Below are 20,644 nucleotides of genomic sequence, written 5' to 3' on the forward strand. Positions count from 1 at the left end.
AAAAACTTCAATGTTTCTAATTACCAATCATACCTCAATTATATCTTGCAGCAGAAACATAAGTCCCCTCTTTCCTTTTCCCTTTTACTCCCTTATTTAACCCAATATTTAAACATGTTTCATCCGTGCCGACCATTAAAAGTGACGACCCATCCACAGCAATACGAACTAAAATGGTGGGACAAAGAATGTCACGATCTTATTCATAAGCGAAAACAATTATTCAAACAATATCGCCAATCGATGACGCAGCAGCATTATTTTCAATTGCGAAACCATATCGCGAAAACAAAACTCGTCTTTAATGCAAAAAAGCGAAAAGCTTGGCAATCTTTTATTTCTCAATTAACTCCACAGCTTCCAGCAACGAAATTTTGGAACGCGATCCGCATGATCACGAGAACTTTCCAATACCAAACTTCTGCTTATCCGTGACAAGTTCTAGAAGACTTTTTATACACCCTTGCCCCTGTTACCGTAAATCCACTCTTTCTACCCACCTCACAGAATAACTCTTGTTCTTTTATTTCCCTTTTGAATCCAATTACATATAATGAACTACACTCTGTATTATGTACCGTCAATAGCTCATCACCAGGACCTGATGCAATTACTTATCAAATGCTCAAGGCCTTACCCCCCCATGTCCAAATTTATTTACTCAAATATTATAATAGTATTTTCGAGACATTACATGTACCAACATCATGGAACGAGTTTTTCATCACACCCATCCTGAAACCAACAAAACGACCTACTGAACCTGACAATTTCCGAGGCATAGTTCTAGGATCGTGTATACGCAAAGTTTTTTGTAAAATCCTTATGAAACGAATGGCGTGGGTATTGGAACATCACTCGTTATTACCCAAGTATCAGTTTGCCTTTCGACGGGGTAATAGTACACAAGACCCTATCATTATTTTCTTACTCGACATCTTATTAGCAAAATGGCAGAAACAATCTATCGTAGCAGTGTTTTTGGATATTAAAGGTGCCTATGATGCTGTGTTATTGCATATCCTCTGGGAGAAATTATTTAGTGCTGGAATCCCCTTCCAATTCATTCCTATTTTAAATCAACTATTTACTAACCGCCGGTTAACTATTAAATCTCCTCAACACACAATTGATAGCCGTTACACATCACAAGGTTTACCACAGGGATCGATACTCAGTGGAATTTTGTTCGCCCTTTACATGAAAGAGCTCGAATCTCTTGTGCTACCACACGCCCGTATTCTAGCTTACGCGGATGATTATGTTATTTATTGTGCTGACTCCCACATTGACCTTTGTAGAGACAAAATATTTCAGGTTTTAAGTTTAGTCTTTCAGTGGCTAACGGCCCTTTCTATACCTAAATGTGCAGCAATGATCTTTACACATAAACGAACCTTTGATAAAAGCCCTATTAACTTTGACACCTATAGCATTCCCTTGGTTTCCCAACACTTATATTTAGGAATATATATCGATCAAAAACTCACATGGCAAACTCATATACGACACCTTATTAGGAAATCTGATCGTTATATCACCATTTTACGAACGGTAATGAAACGTGCATGGGGTGCTGACCCTTTGTCAGCACTCCAGCTATATCATGCAACCATTCGGTCCATACTTGATTATAGCGCCCATATTATTGATTTAACCTCTAAACATAGTTTATTAGCGTTGGATCGTCTCCAATTTTCAGCACTACGTATCAGTGTGGGTGCCCTCCGCACAACACCAACTAACGCTTTATTAGTAGAAACTACGGAAGAACCACTGTACATCCGCAGGATAAAACTTTCCAAAAAATTCCTACTTAAACATATTAGTAGAACGAACTCCCTTATTGTCCCTAAATTACAATTATTATATGAATATTATCAACAACGTCCTCCTCCCAATCATCGGTATCCCGCCATATATATGGCTTATGCTGAAATCCATCATCTTACTGAGACTATATTTCGTACACCACGTATTAATACGTATTCATACCACTATGATATTCAAACATTCCGTCCTTCTATTATCATTGCCCCTTCTGATGCATCAATCCAATCAATGTCTGCACCTTATCCCACATTATATGCTCATAAGAAATTTAAAAGTTCCATAACTACACCAGATTACCACCTATTTACCGATGGGTCAAAATCAAATACTGGAGTCGGAGCAGCATTTTACGATCCACAACTACTCATTAGCTTTAAATATCCGTTACCTAATAATTTAACTATTTTTACAGCAGAATTATATGCCATATACCAAGCCCTTGTATATGGTCAACAGTTGCAATCCAAAAAAATAAATATATTCAGCGATTCCCAAAGTGTTTTACAAGCTCTGTATTCACTCGCCCCTCATACAAATACATATGTCTATGAAGTCAAATCTCTTCTATTTCGACTTGAAACATCCGGTTTTGTTATAACGCTAATATGGATTAAAGGGCATAATCGGCACGTAGGCAATGATATGGCCGATATAGCAGCGAAAGACGCCAGTGCAGATACTGCGAATATATTACAAATCAAAATTCCGATTCCCGACTTCTTTCCACATATCAAAACTGCAGCTCAACACACATGGTGCACACAATGGCGATTATCTGCTCGTACGAAAGGTCAATATTACTATCAACTTCAACCGAGTATTCCCACACTGCCGTGGTTTGCAAATGGTACGTATACACGACGTCACATTACTAATATCATCCGACTACGTTTTAATCATGCCTTAACCCCAGTATATTTAACTCGATTTCACATTACGAACGACCCAACTTGTTCCTGTGGAGAATCTGAGGGCGATAGTGACCACCTGTTTTTTCATTGCCCCCAATATGCACATCACCAGACCATTTTAATGCAGAAATTACTCAAAGTTCAAGTATCTTTCCCTACACGACTTTCAGTTTTGTTGCACCAACCATCGCCTACGATCATTACTATTTTAAACGAGTACCTTGATAACACTCACATCAAATTGTAATTATGATTTAGTTTTGCAGTTGTTTTTGTTCCAACATGTTTGTGAGGTGGCACTTCTACATGTCCCTGGTGAGTAGATATTGTCTCAAGGTTCTTCTTATTTTCCGATCTTGTACAGTGTAACACGTTACTCCTATTCCAGCTTACTAAGTTCTTTGAGTCCTTGCTCAGTACCGAATGTACTACCTCCATGAACCTCCTCATACCCGATATAATTTTTCTTCTTTAAGTGCATCTATCTACGTGTGATCATGCTAAACTCAGGCATTAGTGTTGTAAACGTATGTTTTTGTGATATAAGTGTAATATATTACTGATCTTGTGACTGGGAAAGAGTCTTTTGAATCCCAAATAAATATCCGCAAGACAAGACAAGACAACATGTGGACATGTACTGTAGGACTCCAGCTTTGATTTCAGGGCCTTCCAGTGGAAACAGGTGGATAACCTTTTTGCATATAGTCTTCTTGTAACTCAACAGTTACCGTATGTCACCAAAGTCTTTCCAAACATACGTAGGTTTTAGCATGAAGGATGTGGCACTTCCCTTTTAGGGAATGGTGTTACATTCCTTCCATATTGTCAAAGATGAGACTGAGACAAGTCAATGAAAATAAGAAACTTGTTCCAGGCCATACCAAGAGACATAGTGTACTGCAAACACTATATCTCATCACCAGAGATAAGGACTCTCTGAAAGGTAAAAGTACAGTATAATTTATGAAATATGTAATATGATGGCAACAGTAAGGAGCAGATATACTACAGCACAAATGGAAAAAATTAAAGTAAAGTCAAAATTTGTTGGACAACGTTACCTACCCATTGGCATCATACTAACAGTTTCAGAATTTTCTCCTGAGCCATGGTATGAAACAGAGCTGCTATCATAGCCACTATTGCTAAATGATACCAATGATGCTTTTGGCCTAAAACAAAAGAGGAGAAATTTAAGAGTTAGCAAGTAAGTTGATTGTTTAACAAGAAGATTGCTATAGTATATTAAACCTGATAAGTGATAAATGCCACAATATGGTCCAACTGAGAGAGAAAGAAATATATCAGTTTTCTGCAATTGTGTATAGACTATATTTTAGGTTATTTACTTACACTGAGCTGTCTGTTGTTCATACATACGTGTTGTCCCACTACATTACAAGTGATATATAATTGCAGCGAAACTTCCTATCTACTATCAGTTGGTTGTGTAAACTCCAGTAATAATTGGCAGGGAGAGGAATACAATTCACTTATGACTAAAGTGTGGTATGAAAGTATGTGCCAGACAAAGTATCTCCAAAATGTAAGCAATCCTTATACGAGAAGCAAACCAAGACTGTTGGGAAGAGTTCGTTAAGAGTTTGAAATATAATGTGACGAGTTCAGAAGATTGATTTTTTTTTTTTTAACCTCCATTGTGAATCCTAGATAAGGCAAAAGTAAGTAACATCTGGAAATGAGTAAAAAAACTTACAATGGATAAATGCAGTTAAGTTAGAAAATTCTCTTCAAACTGATACCATTAGTTGATAAATTATATTTACAGTATCAGAAAAAGGAAGAACATATATAGACAGGTTATTTTATTTTGCAGCAGTAATACCATTTATGGAGACGAGAAGTAGTCAAAGAGACAGAGCACACCTCAACTATCAATAACAGTCTGCTGGTTCATATATTATTGTTGATAAGTTTTAGGAAGTCCTACCCGGACGCTGGAAGGATACCCAGATGATGATGAAGTTTTAGGAACTTGGAACATTTGAGTCCTTCACGTTTCTTTTTCTTCCAGTGAGCATCAATCAATCAAGTCAAATGAAATGAAATCATCATTGATGTGCATTTAGGGCAGTCAGCCAGATGGCAGATTCCCTATCAGTTGTTTAGCTAGTCTTTCTCAAAAAATTTCAAAGAATTTGGAAATTTATTGAACATCTCTGTTGATAAATTATTCCAATCCCTAACTTCTCTTCCTACAAACAAATGTTTGCCCCAATCTGTCTTTTTGAATTTAAATTTTATCTTCATTTCGTGATCCATCCTCCTTTTAAAAATAACTCAGACTTATTCGTCTACTAAAATAATGACATTCCGTGCCATCTCTCCATTTACAACTCTGATACCGCTTAGTCAAACAGGTTGTCTCCTTTCTCCCAAGTCTTCCAAGCTGAAATATTGCAACCTTTCTTATAACAGTACTCCTTTGTAGAGAATCAACCAGAACATCAAGCTGCTTTTTTTTTTTTTTTTTTTTTTTTTTTTAGTATTCAAATCAGGTAATCCTGGTGAGGGTTCCAAGAACTGGACCCATTATCTAATTGTGGTCTTAACAGAGATTTATATACCCTCTCCTTTACATCCTTACTACAATCCTTAATACCTTTGTAATTATGTGAAGAGAGGTGTAGCCTTTATTTACAATCCCCATTATCTGATTACTCCACTGAAGATTTTTCCTTATGTTAACCCCTACAGCAATCTCCATGAGGAACTTTCATCCCATCAACACAGTAATAAAAACTGAGAGGACTTTTCCTCTTCCCAAACACTCAACCTGACTTTTCACCCCGTTTATTGTCATGCCATTGTCTGCGGTCCATCTCAACAGCACTGCTGAGGTCTTTTTTCAGTCGACAATATGAGGAATGCCGTGAGTCTATGTTATTTGTGATTAGTACCGCTACATGAGAAATACCATGGTTCTACTTTCCTAGAGATAAGTACCATTATGAGGGGCTGTTGAACTGGACTACCTCCTTCATTCTTACCCTCCTCTGCTTCTACTTCCCCAGCATCTACCTTAACCTACTTCCTGAACAAAGCTCTAATCTCCTACCTCCACACTTTCCCAACATGCCTAACAATGGAGTCCCGCATAACCAGAGCCTCAACTCCACCCACCTCCTTTGATCCCCTCCCCTCCCAGTCTTCCTTATCTTTCTTGACAGCTGTAAAATCTTCTTCTTCGTCCTATTTATCCCTCCCATGACCCTGCTCCACCTCCCTTTTCTTATCCTCTACTCTACGTTTCCCTTTCCTACCTTTTCCTTTCTTCATACTTTTTCCCCCCGCTCTGCAACAGTTCTCTGTTTCTCATCTTCCCTCTGCTGTTCTACCTGCACTGACTCATACCGATTTCTACCAATTCATGTCCTGATTTCTGCTCCTGAATAGAGCCCTTTGCCCTCAACGTCTTTTCCCTTAAACATTGACCCACCTGTGTTCTACAGTCACTTTAATGGATCCATCTGTGTTACATGTAATAAATATCATTTTTGGTCCGTATTGATGATATTTGATTGAAATAATAACATTAAGTTATTTATTAGACCACCTAATCAATACAAAATCGTCTTGGATGATTTACATAAAATTTGTTAGCTAATAGTGGTACATGTTTCGCCTTCCCTGAAGGCATCATCAGCCATAGTCTTAACCTTAAATTAAAAATAAGCGTCTAAATAACATGTAGTAATGAAATGAATTTTAAAATCTTGAAGAGATTTGAAGTAAAATAACATTAAAAATAACAATGATGGTTTGAAAATACAATGTGATGAGATACAATAGTGGAAGTATTAACAAAATTAACATTAGAAGGCTGCTAAAATAAGTACAATGGATAAAACAACAGATTGTTATACAACAAGTAGTAAGATTGCATAAAAGTAAAGTTGATAGTCTGGCGGTTATAATTAGACGATGGCGAAAAATCTTATATAATCAAAGTAAAGAAGAGAGAATGAAAGTCAAAGTTAGTCAGAGATCCGAAGTTAATCATGATCTTGAAGATAACAGACGAAAGTCAGATGCATATGGTGAAGTTGTAGAACACGTTGAGGATATGAAGATGGTGAATAGAAGTTGAAGAACAGTTTCAAATAGGATCACTATGGACCATCTCAAAATTTGAAGTGATGTTCAAATGTTGTAAATTGTGAGTTTGTAGATATTCTAGTTGAAAAAGCATATAAAAGTGGAATCTGTAAATGGAAGCAAGAAACGTAGAGTTAATTGTGTGAAAAGATATTTGAAAAATATAGAAGTAGAATCGTATGCACTTACCATTTGACGGTGACAAAGATAGCTTGTAATATTATGAGTTAGAAGTATTTGCAACAGTAGACTTCTTGCTACGTGTGTTATAACTGAAGTTTTGTGCTGGAGGGGGATCTGTTTGCGTTGACGTAACTATTGGAAGGGGGCTGCTATTGGTGGGAGGGAAGGAAGAGAGTGTATTACTGCGCATGTTGTAACGGTGTAAGGCTATTGGAGGGAGCGTTGTTACGGTGGGTGTGGCTATGGGTTTATTGGTTGTATTTGAATTAGAGGTATTAGCGGCGGGGGGAAGGGAGGGGGGTATATTAGCTGTAGGGGAGGTGGGAACTCTAATTGATGTGAGGTTGAAGATTTTTAAGAATTTGTTGGTGAGGGAAGTTGATTCTCGTAATAAAATAAGAATCTGTTCATACAAGGGGCTTTCTTTTATCAATAGTGTCATTTAGATTTTTATCTTTATTAAAATGTTGGTCGAGGAAAATAAATAAGTTTTCATATCCTGTCATGAGTTTGCTTTTATCGACTCTTTTTAGGATATGGAGGTCTTGTTCTATTGTGGTGAATTTATGCCCGGTGTCCCTCATATGGTTGGCCATTGCAGAGAATTTGTTGTGTCTTTGGGCATTGTAATGCTCGGCGTATCTGGTAGAGAAGCTGCGGCCAGTTTGGCCAACATAAGAAAAATTACATGTAGAGCATTTCAATATGTATATTCCTGATCCAGAGTAACTATTGTCTGTGATGTTAATAGAGTTGTGATTGAAGAATAAATTACGATTAGTGTTTTTTGTTGTGTAGGCTATTTTTATTTCGTGCTTCATTAATGAATTGGTTATCGGGTAAATGCTATGGTTAGTGAACGTGAATTTAGCGTATTTTGGTTTGACGGGTTTTAATGGAGTTAAATTGGTAGCTAGTTTCAGTTTGGTTTTATTGATGATTTTATCAATCATACTCGTGTTAAATCCATTGAATTTAGCTATTTCCTTGATGAATAGTAATTCTTTCTTTAAATTAATAGAGGACATAGGGATCTTTAATGCTCTATATATTAAACTGTGATAAGTGGCTTTTTTATGTGAGTTGGGATGTAAAGAATCATTTTTTATGGTTGTTGGAGAAAAGGTGGGTTTTCTGTATATTTGGAAGTCGAATTTGTTCAATGCTCGTGTGATTTTGATATCTAAGAAGTTCAAAGAGTTATTGAACTCATCTTCTTTAGTGAATTTAATATTATTATCTAAGTTGTTGAGGAATGATAGTATGTTATTGCTGTTGTTGATTTGTTTATCAATGATAGCTATGGTATCATCAACATAGCGATGCCAAAGACAGAGTCCATTGATGTTATTAATAATCTTACTATGTTCGAGATTATCTAAGTATATATCGGCTAGTATTCCAGATAACGGGTCTCCCATCGCTAGACCTGCTTGTTTGTAAATTTTCTTATTGAAGGTAAAATAGTTGTTGTCTAAAACGAAATTAAGTAATTTTAACCATTCATCAATTTCGATTTTACTCAATGTGCTATGTTTCAACAGATTGTTTTTTATGATGTTAATAGTATTGTTGATAGGGATATTAGTATACATGTTGGTGATGTCAAAAGAACATAAAACGTGGTTTGGTTATAGACTGAACTTATTTAGGGAATTACAAAGTTCGATCGAGTTCTTTATGGGGTTGGAGTTGTGAAATTTGAAGTGTTTTTTTAGGAATTTGTGTAGGAATTGAGAGGTTTTATAGGTAGGACTATTGATACTATTAATAATAGGCCGAATAGGGACATCATTTTTATGAATTTTGGGCAGTGATCTGACTGTAGGTAATTTTGGGTTCATTACAGTTAATTTCTGATAATCTTGATCATTTAAAATGAAGTTAGAATTTTTAAGAAGGTTCTTTAAGTTACGCTGTATTTTGTTTGTCAGATCTTTGTTAATTAAGGTATAGGTATTGTCTGAAAAAAAGTTTCAGTTTTATTGATGTAATCTTGTTTGTTCATTATTACTATGGTGTTGCCCTTATCTGCTTTTGTAATTACTACGTTGTTGTTATGGATTTTGGATTTCAGGTTTAGAATTTGTTTCGAGACATTGTAGTTATTATTAGATGTTATCTCATTAATCAAAGTTGGGAGTTTTTTTTTTTACTTCATATCGTACGTCATTCTGTTTATCAATTGGGATTTGTTTATCGATATTAGTTTCGGTTTCAGAGATGGTAGTGATGATGTCTTCTGCCTTTTTGTGATTAGGCCAATTATGTTTGATGCCTTTATCTAATAGATTTAATTCTTGGTTAGAGAAGGTTGCATTAGATAGGTTGATTGTAGTGGGAATGTTAGTCAAATGGGAAGGGTACACTTTGTTGTTTGTATTTTGGTCAGGAGTTTTACATTTGTTTTCTTGAAGATAAAGTAATTTATGGTTTAGGGTTTTCTGTTTCTTGTCTAATACGTAAGATAGTTTGAGGTCAGTGTACCATAAAAATGAGCTCCATTCAAGTGGGAGTAATTTCTGAGAGATGGTCAAATGAGTCCTACATAATTGTAAATTTAGTAGAGATTTCTTCTTGTATAATAGTTTAATTTCATTTTTCAACCATATGTTGTTTACTTTCTTTTGAGTGGCATTAGATTTTGAATAGGGATGACTTTTTCTTTGTAAAGATTTGAGAAATTTAGGTACCAACTCTAATTTCAAGCAATCTTTAAGAAACTTGATATCTCTAGAAATCTTGCCTATTTTAATTTTTAGGTTCAAGTACTTGTTAAGTTTTACTATTGCCTGGTTGGCATTGACATTACATGTAATAAATATCATTTTTGGTCCGTATTGATGATATTTGATTGAAATAATAACATTAAGTTATTTATTAGACCACCTAATCAATACAAAATCGTCTTGGATGATTTACATAAATTTGTTAGCTAATAGTGGTACATGTTTCGCCTTCCCTGAAGGCATCATCAGCCATAGTCTTAACCTTAAATTAAAAATAAGCGTCTAAATAACACGTAGTAATGAAATTAATTTTAAAATCTTGAAGAGATTTGAAGTAAAATAACATTAAAAATAACAATGATGGTTTGAAAATACAATGTGATGAGATACAATAGTGGAAGTATTAACAAAATTAACATTAGAAGGCTGCTAAAATAAGTACAATGGATAAAACAACAGATTGTTATACAACAAGTAGTAAGATTGCATAAAAGTAAAGTTGATAGTCTGGCGGTTATAATTAGATGATGGTGAAAAATCTTATATAATCAAAGTAAAGAAGAGAGAATAAAAGTCAAAGTTAGTCGAGAGATCCGAAGTTAATCATGATCTTGAAGATAAAAGACGAAAGTCAGATGCATATGGTGAAGTTGTAGAACACGTTGAGGATATGAAGTTGGTGAATAGAAGTTGAAGAACAGTTTCAAATAGGATCACTATGGACCATCTCAAAATTTGAAGTGATGTTCAAATGTTGTAAATTGTGAGTTTGTAGATATTCTAGTTGAAAAAGCATATAAAAGTGGAATCTGTAAATGGAAGCAAGAAACGTAGAGTTAATTGTGTGAAAAGATATTTGAAAAATATAGAAGTAGAATCGTATGCACTTACCATTTGACGGTGACAGCAGCCTTTTAATGTTAATTTTGTTAATACTTCCACTATTGTATCTCATCACATTGTATTTTCAAACCATCATTGTTATTTTTAATGTTATTTTACTTCAAATCTCTTCAAGATTTTAAAATTCATTTCATTACTACATGTTATTTAGACGCTTATTTTTAATTTAAGGTTAAGACTATGGCTGATGATGCCTTCAGGGAAGGCGAAACATGTACCACTATTAGCTAACAAATTTATGTAAATCATCCAAGACGATTTTGTATTGATTAGGTGGTCTAATAAATAACTTAATGTTATTATTTCAATCCATCTGTGTTGTCAATAACACTTTTTGCTTGTATTTTAATTTGAGGTAAAATTATTCATACATTTGCCAGTTGGTTATTTAAAAAAAGAATGTAGCTGCTTATGCAACTTAAAGTTTTGAATGCCGTTTCTGCATAAAGATGTAACTGTTTAGCAAGTGTAAATCTGGCTAATGGATATCATTTTAGTTGGAACTGTACAGTATAGATTTTTGCTGCTTGATGATGATGATGCTTGTTGTTTTAAGGGGCCTAACATCGAAGGTCATCGGCCCTGTATAGATTTTTCACTTGCAACTTGACCCACCTTTCTTCTAATGTAACTATTGATGGTGAAATGGTGTGGGTTACTGTAGTCACATCCTAGTTCGTGAACCATGGCCATTGGCTGAGTGGCCTAGTAAGTGGTCTTGAGAGTCGGGATACCAGTTGCTATGGAATGGGAGTGGGCATCTCGGACATATTCTGAGTCATGGCTCCCTTTGTGCTCAGATGGCTAGGACTATACAACCCAGCGTGGTCCCTAACTTGTTAGAGGACAGATCCTTGGTTGGACTATATGTAAGTAGGGTAGCATCCTGCTTCATGAATTTACCGAGCTCAGAACACTTTAAGCAAGCCTCGGACCTATGGGAGTATTGGAGTCCCACTCCCATTTGATAGGCGAGGGACTCCTTGGAAACAACTTGGTGAACAAAATGGAATTTGATGGGGAGCTATTAATATTAATGGGGCTTATGGAAGAAAGAAAATAGAACTGGCTGAGTCAGCAAAGAGGATGCATCTGGATGTACTAGGAGTAAGTGATACTCCGGTAAGGGGAGATAATGAGGAGATTATAAAGTGAACTTGACAGGTGTTAAAAAGGGAAGGGCAGAGTGTGGGGTAGGGTTGTTCATAAGGAATACTGTTGCACGCAACAAAGTTTCTGTTAGGCATGTAAATGAGCGAATGATGTGGGTAGATTTGGCAGTTGAAGGAATTAGGATGAGAATTGTCTCAGTGTATTCACCATGTGAGGGTGCAGATGAGGATGAAGTTGACAAGTTTTATGAAGCATTGAGTAACATCATAGTCAGGGTCAACAGCAAGGATAGGATAGTGGTAATGGACAATTTCAATGCGAGAGTTGGAAATAGAACTGAAGGACACAAAAGGGTGATTGGTAAATGTGGGGAAGATATGGAAGCTAATGCGAATGGGAAGCGTTCACTGGACTTCTGTGCTAGTATGGGTTTAGCAGTTATGAATACATTCTTCAAGCATAAGGCTATTCACCGCTACACATGGGACGCTAGGAGTACCAGACCCATAATAGATTATAATAGATTATATCTTATATTAAAAGTTCAGAAAGTCTGTTAGGAATGTACAAGTTTTCTGGGGATTTTTTGATGATAAACACCACTATCTGATCTGTAGTGAACTAAGTATCTCTTGGCCTAGGATAGAGAAAGTGAAATCTGTCTGCACATGAATAAGGGTAAAAAATCTCCAGGATGAAGAAATTAGACAGGAGTACATGATATGATTGGTGAGAAGTTTCAAACAGTAGACAGTAAGCAGGTTCAGGACATAGAAAGAAAATGGGTGGTATATAGGGATGCTGTATTAGAAACAGTGAGGGAATACCTAGGAACAACTGTGTGTAAAGATGGGAAAAAGCGAACATCTTAGTGGAATGATGAAGTGAGAGCAGCTTGAAAATGTAAAAAGAAGGCTTATCAGAAATGGCTCCAAACAAGAGCTGATGCAGACAGAGAACTGTACGTAGATGAAGGAAACAGAGTGAAAAAAATAGTTCTTGAAACCAAAAAGAAGTCGTGGGAAGATTTTGGTAATAACCTGGAAGGGCTAGGTCAAGCCGAAGGGTACCTTTCTGGACAGTAATAAAGAATCTTAGGAAGGGAGGGAAAAAGGAAATTAACAATGTTTTGGGTAATTCAGGTGAACTCATAATAGATCCCAGGGAATCACTGGAGAGGTGGAGGGAATATTTTGAACATCTTCTCAAGGTAAAAGGAAATCTTCCGGGTGGTGTTGTGAACAGCCAAGCTCGTGGGGAGGAGGAAAATGATGTTGGTGAAATTACGCTTGAGGAAGTGGAAAGGATGGTAAATAAACTCCATTGTCATAAGGCAGCAGGAATAGATGAAAGTAGACCTGAAATGAAGTATAGTGGGAAGGCAGGGATGAAATGGCTCAATAGAGTAGTAAGATTAGCATGGAGTGTTGTTTCAGATTGGACAAAAGCAGTAATTGCACCTATCCATAAGCAAGGGAACAGGAAGAATTACAACAACTATTGAGGTATCTCATTGATTAGTATACCAGGCAAAGTATTCAGTGGTATCTTGGAAAGGAGGGTGCGATCAGTGGTTGAGAAGAAGTTCAGTGAAAACCAGTGTGGTTTCAGACCACAGAGGGGCTGTCAGGATCAGATTTTCAGTATGCGCCAGGTAACTGAAAAATGCTACGAGAAGAATAGACAGCTGTATTTATGTTTCATAGATCTAGAGAAACATATGACAGGGTACCGAGGGAAAAGATGTTCGCCATACTGGGGGACTATGGAATTAAAGGTAGATTATTAAAATAAATCAAAGGCATTTATGTTGACAATTGGGCTTCAGAGAGAAATGATGGAGAATGAGTTCTTGGTTCAGGGTACTTACAGGGGTTAGACAAGGCTGTAATCTTTCACCTTTGCTGTTCGTAGTTTACATGGATCATCTGCTGAAAGGTATAAAGTGGCAGGGAGGGATTCAGTTAGGTGGAAATGTAGTAAGCAGTCTGACCTATGCTGACGACTTGGTATTAATGGCCGATTGTGCCGAAAGCCTGCAGTCTAATATCTTGGAACTTGAAAATAGGTACAATGAGTATGGTATGAAAATTAAACTGGAACAGGTAGATAATTTCAAGTATTTAGGTTGTATGTTCCCCCAGGATGGCAATATAGTAAGTGAGATTTAATCAAGGTGTAGTAAAGCTAATGCAGTGAGCTCGCAGTTGCGATCAGCAGTATTACGAAAACTAGGATATGATTCGCGACACTAAATTGCCAAAGAAAGTAGTCATACAAACAAAACTGTATTGTTTAATTATATGGAATATTGGCAGCTGTTGTCCGACTCTTCGGCTGAATGGTCAGTGTTGAGCTCTTTGGTTCAGACTGTCCTGGGTCCAAATCCTGGTTGGGTTGGGAGTTTTAGTTATGTCTGATTCATTCTTCTGGCTCAGGGACTGGCTGTTTGTATTTGTACCCACACTCTCCTCTTCATATTTGGATAACACACTACCAACCATCACAGAAACATGCAATAGTGATTACATCTCTGCACATAAGGTTGGTAATGAAATTGAAATAATAAATAAGGGAGTTCAACGGTGCCTGACATTGAATATGTCATGCTGATCTTCGGGAGCTGGCAATTTACTTCAATTGAGCTACTTGTCTTCGGCTTCTGCATGATTTTTGATCTTCATATTTGTTGGATTGTGTTGTGACACCGCGCCTGATAGTGTATGCAAGCTGGCTCATTTAACTGTTCTCCGCTTCTTGTAAACATTAGAGACAATGCCAAACTTTGCGTATGCTATGCTGCTGTTCAGAAGATTGCGCCTTGCTTCTTTTAACTGACTTATCTTCTACTTCTTCTGAATTTTACAGTGCCTATCCCTGTTGTTTTGTTTTGCCTTTTCAACTGTTTTTGTGGGGACTTGATCTTTAATTTCTTTCTTACCTATGCATTGTTTTTGCATTTTATTCGGCTGATGATGACCCGGATTGGTCATACATTTTGTATTTATTTGTATTGAATAGCTTGAACTACCTTATTTATTATTTCAATTTCATTGTGATACATTTCAATACAGAACATTATGAAATTTTTATCTTTAAATGCATAAGGTTGGTGTCAGGAAGGGCATCTGGCTGTAAAAGAGGGCCAAATCCGCATGTGTGACACAGTTTGCACCCGCGACCCACAGGTGTGGGAAAAGATGAAAAGATGGTGATGATAAGCTGTTAAAATTACTACAAACTGAAAACTATAGAAACATTAGATTGCATTTACTAACATCATAAGATTGCATCATTCAACAGTTTCTGTTTTGTACTTTTCAGAACCACGCATTTTTTACAACAGTGTTGTCTGAGTTTGGGTCCAGGTATACAGGCCTACACAAGACTTATCAAAAAGCTACAAGCGATATTTAAATCATTATCACAATACTGTTTTAAAAATATTTTTATATTCACAATAATAATACTATAAACACCTGCATTATGCTTATGATCTGAATAAACATATATTTTTGACATTAGCTGAAATTAAACTTCAAATATTCATATCACAATTAATTTTGACTCCAATTACAGTAAAGGATTTCAACTTCATATTGATAGGCTATGAAATATTAGAAAATAAACTGTAGTTGTTAATTAAATATAATTCACACTTGAAACCTACTTACCTTAATTTCTGGAAACTGTATTCTGCCTGGGCAAGGATATCTTCTCCAATTGTTGGATCTATCTTCCCGGTTTCTTTATCCACCTGATTGATGAAATCTTCACGATGTCGAAGTAAGTAGTTGTGGACATTTCCAAAGGGGCAATATTCAACTATGACATACAGTTCTCCTGAAAGTAAGAACAACATGGTATAAAGTTTGAAAAAAAAAAAAACCAACATGCGTGCACGCACGCACGTACGCATGCACACACACACACACACACACACACACACACACACACACACACACACACACACACACACACACACACACACACACACACACACACACACACACACACACACACACAAAAGGCTAGTGTTTAAAAATACAACCTGTGACAATAAAGTTCAGTGAATAGTCCTGTACTATCAACATAGATGAACAATGCATGACAGTGACCTTACTGTACTTCGAAAAAGTCCCCTCTCATAACTATGTACTGCTGAGATCGGTGATACATGTCCTGGAAACTTTGCACATTATAAATTTCATATTAGAGCCTGTATTGTCAATGTATCAACTTATGAAAAATTTATAATTCCACCTTTACAATACAGTATTGTAAAGGTGGAATTATAAATTTAAATTTTCACAAGCTGATCCTGGAAACTTTGAAAGAAGGCTTCCTTTGGGATGGTGTTCAAAAGCCTTATCACATTTCGTTGGATTTCAGGAATATCGTCAAATTTTTTTCCTTTCAAAGCGAGTTTGAGTCATGGGAATAGGAAGAAGTCTGGAGGATTGAGATCTGGCGAGTATAGGGGATGTTCAAGTTGCACCACCCCCTTTTTTACCTTGAACTGTTTGATGATATTGGCCGTGTGTGGGCGAGCGTTGTCATGGACCAAAAAACCATGAACCTTGCTTCATGAAACGGGTCAAAATTTCAATGCACCATGCAGCATTCAACGTCATTCCCTCAGGTAGAAATTCCTTGTGGTTGATGCCTTGACTATCAAAAAAGGTCGTTATTGCATGACTTTTCGGCTTTGATGTTATTCCAATGAGGGGATCCTGGAGAATGCCATTCCATGCTTTGCCGTTTCATTTCAGGGTCGTACCTGAGACACCAGCTTTCATCCTTAGTGACAATTCAGTTCAAGAAATTTGGTGTCACATCCGCTGTTTCGACAAAATCCTGTGAAGTCTCTGAACATGCCTGCTTCTGATCGTCACTCAAGCGATGTGGCACAAAATGAGAACATGTTTATCTCTTCCCTAACTTCTGCATAACGATTTGTCACATGGATTTATGGTTAATCTGCAGTTCATCCGCTATCATGTGCACTGTTAATCGCCAATCGTTCATGATTAATGTCCTCTCCTTCTCAATGTTTTCGTCACTGACGGCGGTCGGCGGTCGCCGGTCGCCGGTCTTCCGCTACAGGGGTTGTTAGAAACACTTCCCCGGTCTCCTCGAAAATGGGCGAACTACTCGTACACACACTTCAAGGACAGTGTTTGATCTTCATAAACATGTACCAGCATCGCATGCGTTTTTTTCGGTGTCTGTTCCTGTTTGCAGTTCAGAACCAATGCACTAAACATGCACTGGGTTAAACAGGTCTTACACGGCACATACACGATGCTCAACTGAACAACGTTGGGAGCAGGTGGTCAAAACCTGCTGTTATGCAAGTGCAGCGTTGTGTGTCACCAGTGTTGCTGAACTGACCGTTCTGACTCCATTTACCGAACTTTATTGTCACAGGTTATATATTTCAACAAAGTCTGATCCCTAATATTTTCTTATATAGAGATTTTCAAAAATCTTCCTTTTATACTGAGGTTTTATTGGAAGCACAGCAGCAAAATTGTACATTGCAATGCAATGAAATATATTTTTAGAAGAGGAAAATTGTTTTAAAAATAAAATGATACCTATTTTCTTGTAGAACAATGTTTTCTTTTAAGATATTATGTAAAATACCAATATCTTAATGAAATACAATGTCATAATTACCCCTATAGCTACATTTTTCTCATATTTCTCCTTTTGTTTATGAAATCATGAAGGGAGGAAGATTTTGGAACCTAAATTTGCACAAGACACACAAATATTTAATTTCTCAAGTAGGTACCATTACTCAGGAGATATACCATAATATTCATGTAGTATTCTTTACCTTCCCATCAATTACAGTCCTCATAAGAGATGCCAGTGTATTGAATTTTGTCCTTATGAAGGGTTCTTTAATGTGCCACTAAATCTAGATAGAATTTAAGAGTCTCTCATGTATAAGCTCTCTTAAATTCTAACTGACTGTGTCAGAAATTCATCCTATAACCTTGGACACACGAGGTGAATACTTAACAAATTTCACTACAGCAGACTCTCAAATATATGTGGGTGGATTATCTGCTTTGCAGATTAACCAGGGTGGTCTAGAAAATTGAGAAATAAAAAATTCCATCAGGACAAATTCCAAGCTTTAAAACTATACTCACACTAGTAACTCATAGCCTCTCAAACAGATGACATACAGAGCAATGGTCTTGATCATGTTGGAGTTTAGTTCAGATTAATAAGCGAGTATCTACAATGCACAGTACTATTCATTGGTTCCTGTTAGTGCTGACCAATGTCTGAAGAATGTAGACATGTAGTGACAACAATAGAGGAGAAGCTGGAAATAGTGCATAAACTTGAAGAAGGTAGTTCTACACAGTAATTATCTTTGACTTACAGTGTGAGTGAAACAATCATCATCATCATCATCATCATCATCATCATCATCATCATCATCATCATCATCATCAATGATCCACTCCTTTCTCTCCTTCCACTTTTCCTGCTCCGTTACTTCCACCCATTCAATCCAGCTTCTCTAATGTCCTTTCAAATCTGATCCATCCACCTTCTTCTTGGTCTTCCAACTGGTCTCTTTCCCTTAACTTATCTTTCCAATTCCCTTCTTGCTATCCTTTCCCATTCTTTTTACATGTCCGAACCATCTCAGTCTTGCTTTCTGTATCTTCTGTACTAATGGTATCTTCTGTATTGATTTTAATATTTTGAATTCTATCTCTTCTTGTCTTTTCTTCAACCAATGTTCTTAAAAATTTCATTTCTACTGCTTGGATCTTACTATCTTGTCTCTTATTAGTTACCAGCATTTCTAGTCCTATGTTCCAATTGGTATGAAATACTGTTTATATTTCATTCTCTGGGGTACTTTGTCATCTCATAAAAGCTCACTGACTTGATGATAAAATGTTCTACCTTTACTTAGTCTGTTATTAATTTCAGGGTTGATTTCATTACTTCCATTAATAATGCTTCCTAGTTATGTAAACTGTTCTACATTCTCTAACCGTTCTCCATCTATGTTCACTTAGCTTCTCTTTTTCTCTTTTCCACAGTGCATGACTACAGTTTTCTTTTTACTAATTACCATTCCTAATTACCTAATTTCATTCCAAATGTCCAGTCTCCTTTGTACTTCCTTTTCTCCCTTTCCCCAAATCACCACATTATCCACAAATATCATCACTACTAATACTCTGTTTTATACGTTTTATGATTTCATCCATCAATATAATAAATAATAATGGTGACAGTGTACTTCCTCACTTGAGACCTTTTATTGTATAAAATATTTCAGAGTCACCACTCCCCACTTGTACACTGCATAAATGACAAGTCTATTGTTGATTTGTTGGGTCTAAAGCCATATTGTTCTTCTTCTCACTGTGTTTCTATTATATCTCTCTCTGTCTTTTGTCTTTTGCTTTCTCCATTACTTTTAGTCCATGTGATAATAGGGTTATACCTCTATAGTTTTCACATTTCTTCCTATTTCCTTTTTTGAACAATGGTACAATGCTTCCTTGTTGCCAATCTTCAGGTATCCTTTCATCCTTCCATATGGCATTGAGGGCTCAGTATAGCCACTGTAGTCCAATGCTTCCTGCTACCTTAACCCGTAGAGCGAGGCTTGCGTCTCCATCCGCACTTCAAACTCTGCGCTAGGGTGGGCGATGCGGCTCCAGACGCGGGACTGTTTTTATTTTTTTCTTATCTTCAATATTAGGCGCGAGCCTTGAAACTTTCCTCACATGCTTTGGAAGGTGCTGCCATCTTGACGATTTTTTTCGAACTACGTAGTAAGAACGGTATTGCGACAGGGAATCCCCTTTCTGTTTTGTTCGTATTTGTTCAGTGCAAAAATCGCTTAAGCGCCGCATCACATTCAGCCCGTGCATTCGTCAGTAGGCCGCATGACTGGCCCTGCGCTGTACTAAGTTCACGATAAATAGAAGCTTCAGTGTGTTCCTTTTGCATTTTTGAAATGTTTATTTTGTTTTATATCATAATACAGTATGTTTAAAAGGGCGGGGGATATTCCAAGTGATTGTACTATTCGTGATATCCTTGAAAATAGCGAAGATGAAAGTTGTAGTGACTTCAGCTCGGAAAGTGACAATGAATCTCCGTTATTAGTAAATATTCCAGGAAGTAGCTTTTCTAGTAGTGTTCCAAGACCGGTTCAATCGGTGCGGAGTTCGAGTTCCAGTGAAAGCAGTGAAACTAAAACTGGGAATGACGGTAATCCTGCTGCTGTACAGGGTGAATGGAATGTGCGGGGTTGTAAGCGAGCAAGATTTCCAACAAATTACTCGTGTGTGTGCGTGCGTGTAGACAGTGACGGCGACTAGCGGATAAAGAAATTAGAAACAAAAGGGTAGGACCTACATTTGAACTGCGAATTTAATTTCTTTTTTATACGGCTAAAATGCAATAAAAATGTTATTTTTCCCCAAAATGTGGAGGAGCACTACCCTTAACCGCTAACCCCCTCCCCCCCCATTGTCACCGCCACTGCGTGTGTGGATATATAGACTAGTTAAAATCTATGAGTGAAATTAGTGACTCGGCAGTTTCATATCCAGAACAAGAGAAGAAAGTAGATATTCGGTGAGTACATTTTTCTCTGATCATTTTTATATTCTTCAATAGTGTAATAATAGTAAAGTATAACAATATATTATAGTGCTTGTGGGACTACAATGACAGTTTGATTCGTAAATGTTTACTGCTTATGTACAAGTTTCAGAAAGTAATTATTGCAATGCCCATAAGAGAAAAAACGGGAAATATGAGACTTATGCGTTTGTTGCACTAAAAAAC

At 36.7% G+C, this 20,644-nt stretch overlaps 1 protein-coding gene across 1 annotated transcript in view; it reads right to left on the minus strand.

Annotated features, from left to right (window-relative positions):
- Positions 1 to 20,644, minus strand: part of LOC136866091 (platelet-derived growth factor receptor alpha) — a 178,174-nt gene that overhangs the window by 67,075 nt on the left and 90,455 nt on the right. The window contains exons 8-9 of the mRNA XM_067142754.2: positions 15,469 to 15,637; positions 3,813 to 3,919 (exon numbers count right to left, since the gene is read on the minus strand). Of these exons, the coding sequence (XP_066998855.2) occupies positions 3,813 to 3,919; positions 15,469 to 15,637 (276 nt within the window). The remainder of the gene's footprint in view (positions 1 to 3,812; positions 3,920 to 15,468; positions 15,638 to 20,644) is intronic.

Source organism: Anabrus simplex, chromosome 3, assembly GCF_040414725.1.
Source record: "Anabrus simplex isolate iqAnaSimp1 chromosome 3, ASM4041472v1, whole genome shotgun sequence".
Classification (NCBI taxonomy): Eukaryota; Metazoa; Arthropoda; class Insecta; order Orthoptera; family Tettigoniidae; genus Anabrus; species Anabrus simplex.